General features: G+C 37.4%; 1 protein-coding gene across 18 annotated transcripts in view; it reads right to left on the bottom strand.

Moving 5' to 3' along the window:
* Positions 1-434: 434 nt before the first annotated feature.
* Positions 435-9,643, bottom strand: part of TRIP12 (thyroid hormone receptor interactor 12) — a 142,715-nt gene continuing 133,506 nt past the window's right edge. For 10 of the 18 annotated variants that reach the window (XM_033112298.1, XM_033112295.1, XM_033112310.1 and 7 more), the window contains 6 exons: positions 8,634-8,798; positions 5,682-5,846; positions 4,015-4,128; positions 2,265-2,359; positions 1,666-1,769; positions 774-970 (listed from right to left, as the gene is read on the bottom strand). In XM_033112298.1, the coding sequence (XP_032968189.1) occupies positions 774-970; positions 1,666-1,769; positions 2,265-2,359; positions 4,015-4,128; positions 5,682-5,846; positions 8,634-8,798 (840 nt within the window). Of the gene's footprint in view, positions 971-1,665; positions 1,770-2,264; positions 2,360-4,014; positions 4,129-5,681; positions 5,847-8,633; positions 8,799-9,643 lie in introns of all 18 variants that reach the window. The other 8 variants (XM_033112306.1, XM_033112311.1, XM_033112313.1 and 5 more) reach the window with 2 other exon arrangements.

The following is a 9,643-nucleotide window of genomic DNA, read 5'->3' as shown; positions in this document are numbered from 1 at the left end:
TCTTGCTGGGAACGTCATGTAAACAGTCCTACTGTGTCACTGGGAAAAGCCAGTAATACCCTACAACTATGTTAAAACTAAGCTCTAAGAAAAGTCTACCCAGTTACAAAGGCTGAATTATATTGACAATATATGTCAACTCATTGACTTTTAAATTATGTCTTAATTTGAGAGAGAACATGGAACAACAAAAGCCCATGGCTAATGTTACAACTGTGTCATATACAAAAAAAAAGAATAAACTGTGTGAACTGCACAAACAATACATGAATGGGGAGAGAAAATTAGAGGGAAGTGAAAAGCACAGAGAGCTAACCTACTAAACTGGATTTGTCAAATACGCGTGAGCTTTAATTTCTGTACTTATGTACAAGAGTTGTCTTTGGAGGAAACAAAACTGCAGACTTAGCTAGATGGATACACACAGCCCAGAATTAAACTGCACAGCGACATTTATTGTTTCAGCCTGGAAAAACATCCCTTTTTTTTTAAATTTCACACAGCAAAGCAAGTTAAAAACTTCACTCATCAAATAAATGATAATTTAAACAAGAACTTGCTAAAGAAACCTCATCACAACAACATTTTAGGGCCTGATCACTTTAAGTCCATGGGCCATTAATGAATATCAACCAAGTGTCTCTTTTATAATCTGCAAGCCGTTTTTCCTACAAGGTGTAACATGTTTCCTTGCCTCAGGTGATACATTTAGAAAATAACTCGTGATTTTTTTCTTTTGCTGTAACAGGCAGACACTGCATTTCTTGGTGTGATCAGGAAAGATGGAACGACTGCTGCCCTTCTCTTGCTGCTATCAACAGTTTTTCCCGCATTATATCAATGTTTGAATAGTCCGGCAACTTCAGATAGTTCACACAAGTCATTACGGAGGGCAGAAAGTCATCCGGGTTTTCTGTTGACTCAAATGTCTTCCGGACAATTGTCAAAGGTGGATTCAAACTCCGGAAGCCTGATTTAGAGGGAAGAAAGAGACCGAGGAACTCAGTAAGTTGACAGAATGCACAGCAGCCAGCTCAGAGAACATTTTCTCAACCGTGACAAGAACCAGCCTGGAATCACAAGTGTCCCCTTTTCTATGCTGCTACCATCAGAAAACATGCCACTGTTCTGCTGTATAGTATTACCACACATGCAAAGTATGTTTTCTTCCTTGGCAATTAGATCTACACATTCAATACACATTTAGTGCATGGAACCTGGTATCTGCTTTATTTACCATAAAAAGTCATTGTATAACATGAAGGAAGGCACACAGTTCCTTATGCCTTTTGACTTTTAGAACAGAGTACCAATTCATAGCTAATGAGTGCATCAGGACTCATTTCTGAAAAATCAGACTTCAGAATGCCTTCTCAGCTAAGAGCTTATAATGTGCAAATGTCTGAGAATTTGGATTTTACCTAGAAAAGCAGCATTACATGTGTGTTAGTAATCCTACCTCAATGTGTTTAAGACAATCCCTGTGAATTTCCCTGCCAGTGAGATCTCTTAACAAAACAAATCGAAAACTTCGAAACATTATGGTATTGGAATAACTAAGAGGCATTATATCAAATAAAGAATATCCTGCTACTGGCACTCAAGTTACACACACACACCCCCACCCCCCCCAGGAGAGATGCCAGGCATTAACAGTGTACCCACCTCCAACAGGCAATCTTGGGCTACCTGTCACAAACTGCAGAAATAACCTCTGCTGCTCATTATCAAAACTACTGAGAATCTCAAACAAAAACTTCACAGCCCGACTGCAACAGAAATAAATGCACCAAGATTATTTCATCACATTAAAATACACTTTTGAACCATACCGTATCATCGACTCTCACGATTAGCTAAACGTTGTTAAATTTCGGTGTGACTACATATGAATTCACATTACAATGCACTCTGAAATCAAATTTGTTTCTGTTATAGCTAGAATTCAGATGGAATGATTACTGCTGGAATCAATAAGACTTGTCTGGGATTGTACAGATATCTCCGTTTTACAATATATAAAAATGGGTAACGGGATTACCCCTGTATTCCCTCCCCTGCCCATTTTCACAGAAATACTTGAAAAAAGAATCCTTTGGATTCTAAAGTAGCAGACTTGAGAGAAACTAGGCCAAAAAAATCAGAGAGCCTCCTTTAACAGATTTAAAAATGATCCCCCCTTTATTGCTGTTTATAATATATACTTACATGCACTACTAAATTCTCGACTACAAACTGAAAACCTGGCAGATCCCTGCACTCACCTGTCGTGAGTGTAACCGTGATCTGGCCTGCAGCATTCCATCAGTGTCTTTGCATCCCAAGTGTCTGCCTTACTGCCACACAAGAGCTGGTCCAGCTGTGTATTTAAAGAGGGGTAACCAATTAATAAATGGCTGTATAACTGAGTGAAAGTGCATACATGTTCTGTTTTGTAGTACCCAATATAAAGGTCTACATGTAGCAAATAAGTATCATTTTCGTATCAAAAACTTGCGCTTAGGACCTCTTTATATGATGTGCTCTTCTAACACATTTATAGATTTAATCTCCTCTTCAGTTGCACACTAATAGGCACTTTGCCCATTTGCAGAGACTGAGTTCTACAGACGCCTTTAATGTCAAACAAAACACATGTGAGACAAACCCTGATTTAAGTTTTCCTAGCGCTTTTCCTTTCTTTAGACTCTTTAACTTGATAATCTACCTCTAACCAGGGAGATTTTGTAAATCCTGGCTTTTAGAAACAGAAGTGCACACAATAAGGGAAGCCAAGAGATAGAATACTGAGCTGGAGAGAGAAGTGGGAAAAGAAAGCTGAACTGAGACATAGCAACTGAGTAGGTTTTCACTCTCTGTAAAGAGGCGCACTTTTGCCATATGGTTGAGGTTGTATCGGGACCAACGAGCCATTACAGAATGAATATTAGGAAGCAAAAAATGCTCGTGTCCTTGGAAATATCGAACATCAGTTTCAAATTCAACTATCTTTCCTCTGGTTGACCGCCCATTTGCAGAAGGACTATATACTTTTGAGAAAATCCAATTCAGGGCATACATCTGCTCTATGTGTCACTCACTGCCAGGTACTTTGCGTATCCTGCTCAGTGAGACAGAGATTACCCCAATTTTAGAGATGAGGTAGGTGGATATGGTCATTCAGCTAATTAGTAGGGACCTGGATTCGAGTACCAACACTGCTGCTTTTAATTCTAGATGACATTTAGTGCCTAAAAATGCCACACACTTCAGTAAGCAGCAAATCAAAGGGGACATAAAAATAATTGAGATTAAAATGCTAAATTATTAAAAGATTTCCAGATTTAGCCAGTAATGAATGTGCATTCCAAAGCTAGTATTCAAACATTAAACAAAAAGGTTTCCAAACGGGGGAACATAACACCTTCTAGACTCTTTCTATGACATCTTACTACCAGTAAGTGTATGTAGTTTCTTCAGACTGCTGGAAAACACTGTGCACCTAAACCTTTATTCCTTTTCACAAGTCTTCTGTAAATTTGCCAATTTCACTTCCTGGAAACTTCAAGGACTAACTTTAATCTTGAAACAAAGTTTCATATAATCCAAGAAATCAAGTCCAAAAGCAAAACAGTGCAACCTTCTCAGTCAGTTTTGTTACTGGGTCAGCCGATGGCTCTTCCCTCCAGCCACAGGAGGACAGAAACAAAGTCCTGTTCTCCACCAGGCAGCATCCACGGTGCTACGCTTAATCACACATTACCTTCACTCCCTAATATTTAACATTTATTATATGTAATATAATTCATCTTATTTATACAACATAAAATATATTACATTTATATTATATTTAATGTTTACTATTCTTTCTCGCTCTGGAAATAATCTCATCTTTCCCAAACATCCACCCCTTGCTCCCAAACCCTTTTTTGTTTGCAACAATGAGTCTTTGACTAAAGAGCACAGAGACACCCCACTAAGGTAATTATGGGTACAGGCTAGAAGTGACCCTTCTTTTAGACATAAGCTACTCACTTCTTCTGGGTAGAAGTACTGAAGATGACTGAGTGGGAAGACGGATTCAAATCCATCTCTGAATGAATCAAATTGCCTGGAAACGCCTTCATTTAGTGCCCAGAATATAACCAGCTGCAAAAAGAAAAGTCTTTTATAAACTGAGACAAGATTCAAATCTCTTTCTGTGGCAAAATACAGTGAAACATCCTTCATGATAACTTAAAAAACAACAAGAACAAACACACTAAGTTTTAAGATAGCTCCCAGAAAACTACCTAGGTGAAAGATCAATCAGATCAACGTCTAATTTGCGACCTGGCCAATAAGAAAATGTAAAAACTGCCATGTGCATTTATATTTAGTGTGTTTTCAAAATTTCATTTACATCAAATCCTTATGGTATAGATTTATATATTCCTTTACCAGATGAGAAGCAGATGAGAATTTCCCAAAGGGATAAAATGTCATTGAGAATTAATGTTTCAAGGTACACAATTACCAACTGTTAGGTGTTTTTAATTTTTAGCTCTAAATTCTGCTAAGTTTTTAGAACCCAACCATTCTGCAGTGTCTCCACCTAGAAAAAGGCAAACTGGAAACACAGTCACATGAGGCAGAAGAGTTAACAGAGGCATCTGTTACTGAGCCAACATTATCTAGTCATCATGAGTCTAACTAACTGAATGGGTGTAGAAATAGAGGACACATTCAGATAAAAATTTTTAGAAACAGTGTTTCTGACAGAAAACTAAAAGCATTATTGTAAATTATTTTCAGAGAACCTTAATCTGGAGATTAACTCATCATTTACCTAGGAAACTGAATGATTAGCCTTCTCAAAGTTAGGAGAATAAGTAAGTCATAGAAGACAGTCCTACTGAGTATTAAAGGGATTATTTATGAATCACAGAAATGTTAGGTGGATTGAGTAATATCTGAGGTCCTCTCTCTTCTCTCTCAAACTGATGAAGAAAACAAGAGTTGAAATTTTCAGAAGTTCTATCTAAAATTCCACAGCAAGCCAGTGGAAAAGTGAGGTCTAGGTGGAGGAGGTATATTATCTTGAACCCAATGCTCTTTCTACTGAATGTCAGGAATAAACCAAAAGAAACTTTTCAAAAAGTAGTAATAAAGCTCTACATTTGAGTAATTTGTACTCAATATAAAATCATTTTTCCTTAATTTAGCAAATATAGTCAAAGAGCGTGAATTAATCATTTGAAAAGCCTCACCAAATCCATAAACATGGCGCTGGCGCGCACACATGCATATGCATGTGCGTGAGAGAGAATACTGTCAAGTTACGCGGCTTGATAGAAATACAGAAATGCAGTTTAGTGAGAATACAAGTGATGGCTCTTTTTCACTGATTTCTTCTTAAACTGTGATGAAATGTGATATTAGATAGTATTCAAGCTTGTGGATAGCAAATTCAAGATTATATATCAAGTATTGGGAACTACCTGACATGTTCTCTCAAGAGCAAACAAAAGGTAAGGCCTGAAAAGGTGAAGTTCAGGCAGTGATCCCAGGGATCAAGTGTCAAACCCATCGGTGTGGGCGGCTAGCGGACACGGCCTGTGCTTACCTGACAGGCCCTTCCCTCTCCCTCCAAGCAGTTCCCACAGGCACAGCCCTGCCTCACCCGCGACGGCCTTCCTCCCAGAGAATGCTGCATTACATACTCTCAAATACTCCTCGAGATTGTGGATTGTGACTGGTATATCCTTTCCTCCTTTCTTCAGTTCGATGTTGGGAAACCCTGGCAGAGTAAAATCCAATCCTAGATCTTCAACTGAACAGCCATTCATAGTCAGGGTTTCTAATGCATATCGTAGACTCTCTTTGGTCTAAACGAAAGGGAAGGGGGGTGTCAAGCACAGTAATTCATTCCATTATGTTTTTGTGTCTATAAGACATATGCTAACACATTTTATAGGCTCCTTTAGCTTTTAGCCTATTTCTTTATTCTCTTTCAGTTATAGTCTACACATGAACAAATCACTGAGATCACAAAGGAAATCATCTTAAACCCTTCAGAATCTAACTACCTTTATGTGGGACACAAGATCTCGAGTGTTCCTCCATAATGAGTTGTTTGCTGTTCAACTTGATCATATTCAAACCAGATTTCACAGAAAGGCCATGGTTCTTTGCATAATGGTCAATTAAGAGCGTGTGCTCTAGAGTCAGACACACTTTTCATAAATTCTAGGCTAATTTAATGAATCTAATGCATGTATATAGCAATTGCTGGTAATACAACAGTTTAGAAACTGTAAATACAAATAATACACATAATGCACTACGTAGTAACAGCATTTAACTTTTTATCTTTGCAAAAGTCAAGTCTAAAGAATATTCTCCAGATTCTTCATTCAATCATTTCAAGCCTGGAATAAATAATACATATATCATATAGTAACACTACAGTGAAAACAGGTTACAACAAAACTCTAAAAAAAGTCAAGTCATATTCTAACTTAAACTAAAAAGGCTATTAAGTGCTGATTATTAAATTAGTCCCTTTTTTTTGAAGAAACTAAAAACTGCTTAGGATTCCAGGTAATTCAAAATACAGAGAAGGTGGCAGCATTATTTAAGATTAAGGAAAAATACAGTTGTTGAAAATGATGTCCACTTTTCCTTCTCTGCAAAAACCCACGTTTATGTTTGTTTCGGGTACATCATTTATGACACCAAAAGAAGGCTTTTCGTTTTACATTTGAAGTATTCTTCAGCAGAAAGATGAAAAACTGAAAATTTTAAAAGCTGTCCATCTGAATGTCCTCCCACTGGAAAGCTATCAAAATTGCCCCTCCCCACCCCCTTGTAACAGACCAAGGCACTCACTGCTATGCTAATGGGAAGTCTCTTCTCCCATAACGACTTAAGAAATATCTTCTTTGTAAAGATTTTCATTACAAAATGCTATCACTGACAGGAATCTAGAATACACAGTATGTCCTTGAGCTGTTTAAAAGGAATTCACTGTTTCTCTGAAACTTACCTATTAAATCAAAAGCTAAGCTTCAGCCCACTTGCCACTTATCTTTCAAAACCTTGAACTAGCTAACAGAATGTCAGTCAGTACAACTTGCTCCATCTGTGTACTTTATAAAACGACGGGGTGAAGTGTTTCGGAATACCGCCACTCCTCATGCCCTGGCTGAAAGTTGGTTAATACAGTAAATCAGTTTCTGTGCTTTTTACACTTTTAAAATGACAGCATCAAGAATAATCTAGATTAGAAGAAGAGAATCAGGGCAGCATGCTGTAGTGGAGACAAGGATCCAGAACAGAACTTGCAGAACGTGTACGACTGCAGGCTCAGGACTAAGCAGCCTGGGATGGAATTCCAGCTGCCCCACATTGTAGGTACGTGCCCTTGGGCAGCAGGTTACTTACTCAACCACTTGCCCTGGGTTTCTCAAGTGTGGAACAGGGGTAGCAGAAATACCTAAGCCTCACCGGCTTGTTGTGGATTAAATGAATTAACATATGCAAGGCACTGGGAACAGTACCAAGATTTTACTTTCTTTCCTCACCCCCCTCCGCCCCGCCCACACACACGTTTTTTGGCCATTATTTACCTAAAAGATGATCTTGAATAAGATTGTAGTAGTTTAACATTTATGAAGTTGCTAATTGTAAACTGGTTCTCAAAATCCTAATACAATTATCGTATGGAAAAGATGGAGGTGGCCCCTTCAAATACCATTTCCCTTAATAAACTTTTTTCTAAAAATCACCAATTAATATGGGGGATAACATTAATTGCCTTACAAATCATCTTCTTCCCTGACAAAAAGGCATTCTAAAACCCCCACCTGTCTGCTGTATGCTCTCCATCTTATCAAGAGATGTGACAGTTTCTCTCGCTACAGAATCTCACTCTCTATTCTTACTTTACATAATTTAAGAAATGGAAGTTGATTTAACATTGGTCCGTGTGACCTGCCCAAATATAAGCTATATGTGTCTGTGTTACTTTTTTAATACAACTTTGTCTTCTCCAAATGTCAGATACAGAGATACTATTAATCTCAGACTGAGTCAAATGACTTTTTAATCTATTGTTAATACATAAAGAATATAAATGATATAAAGCTCAAGATTACCCATGAAATCTAACAGAGAAGCCTAAAAATGTGTTACCAAGAAACAGTGCACCACTACTATGACCTTTTGAAAATATCTTCCTGAGATCTTTCTAGAAACAAATGTTCTAAACTAAGCACCTTCCGGGGGTGGGGGAGAATCAATGTGTCCTGAGAACAGTTTTATCGATTCAAATGCTTACTAAAAGAATTCAGTATGATATGTACCTCCCTGATACACAACACCCATATAAAATTGAACAAACAAGACCCCATTTCCCTTAACAAGACCCCTTGGGGTTCAGTTAGGGAGTACATTTTATTTGCTAATCAAGCTGTTTACTACTCATCACCTGCTGTTATTATAGGTCATCTTACCCACTGTGAAATCATGTTTCAGTTATAATTTTAAAAAACTCTTCTAAAATAATATTTTAATATAAAATAACTGTCAAACACAAACCACTTAACAAAGACCTCATCTTTCTACAATAAGAAACTGATCCACTTAACTGTTTCCTCATCTTCTAAACCTACCTGGGATTTATCTTGTTCAAGTCTTTTCTTCTGTCTGACAATGTCTTCTAGGTGATACACTGATCTGGCTACAACTGGGTCAATGTCAAACAAATCGTGCGATGTCAGTGACGTTTCTTGCCGTAGCATCCATTTATAAAAAGGTAAGCCAAGGGGAAGGTCCACCTGAAAGGGAATATGCAAAATATTTTAACAGTCACTCTCAGCCTCTAGAATTGCCTCCATTCTATAACTGACACTTTAAGAGGTCATTTAAAAAGGTCAGTAATCCCAAGGGGAAAAATATATTTAGGAACTATTTCACTCATTATATGAAATTGTCCCCATTTAAATTCAATCTGGGGCCCTGATTTGTGAAAATCTTGGAATAGTTAAGAATCCTATTTAAACAATGACCTTATAAAGGAATTTTTCAATGATGGACATATATTCTCCATACAGGGCCCCACTATCAAGATGTTGAGAGGAATCTTACTCTATTTGGGGCCAAGTAAACTTAATTCCACTGTAGTCCTGTATTACTGCATATTTAAAAGCAAGAGAAGTTAAAAGAACCAAAATTAAAATTAAAAAAATTTGAATTTCTAAAATAACTAACAGCTCATTCTTCAGTTACAGTGAAATTGTAAGCTTGTGAATTTGACATCAGATGAAAATGCCTTCCACATGCTAACAAAATATCTCAGAAAATGTGAGAAGAGGAAATGAAGAAAAGTCCAGAAATATTCAAACTTTTGTGAATACTGATTTCTGGGGTAATTTCCACTCCAGCATTACTGGCAATTGACTACAGTTTACTCATGCTTTGCTACTGAATTAAAAAATCTCATGTCATACACGCTAGAAATATATAATTAAAACCACCCTTCATGTCGCCTGACTCTGAACTCTTACTACTAAAGAAACAGGCCACACAGATCGGCACTTGGGCCTCACCCTGAACTACTGAATCAGAACTGGCTTGTGTAACAAAACCCCAAGTAATTCATATGTATATTAACACTTGTGAA

The sequence above is a fragment of the Rhinolophus ferrumequinum genome, chromosome 8 (assembly GCF_004115265.2).
Source record: "Rhinolophus ferrumequinum isolate MPI-CBG mRhiFer1 chromosome 8, mRhiFer1_v1.p, whole genome shotgun sequence".
Lineage (NCBI taxonomy): Eukaryota > Metazoa > Chordata > Mammalia > Chiroptera > Rhinolophidae > Rhinolophus > Rhinolophus ferrumequinum.
The sequence above is the reverse complement of the archived record's forward strand: the minus strand, read 5'-3'. Positions and strand labels throughout refer to the sequence as shown.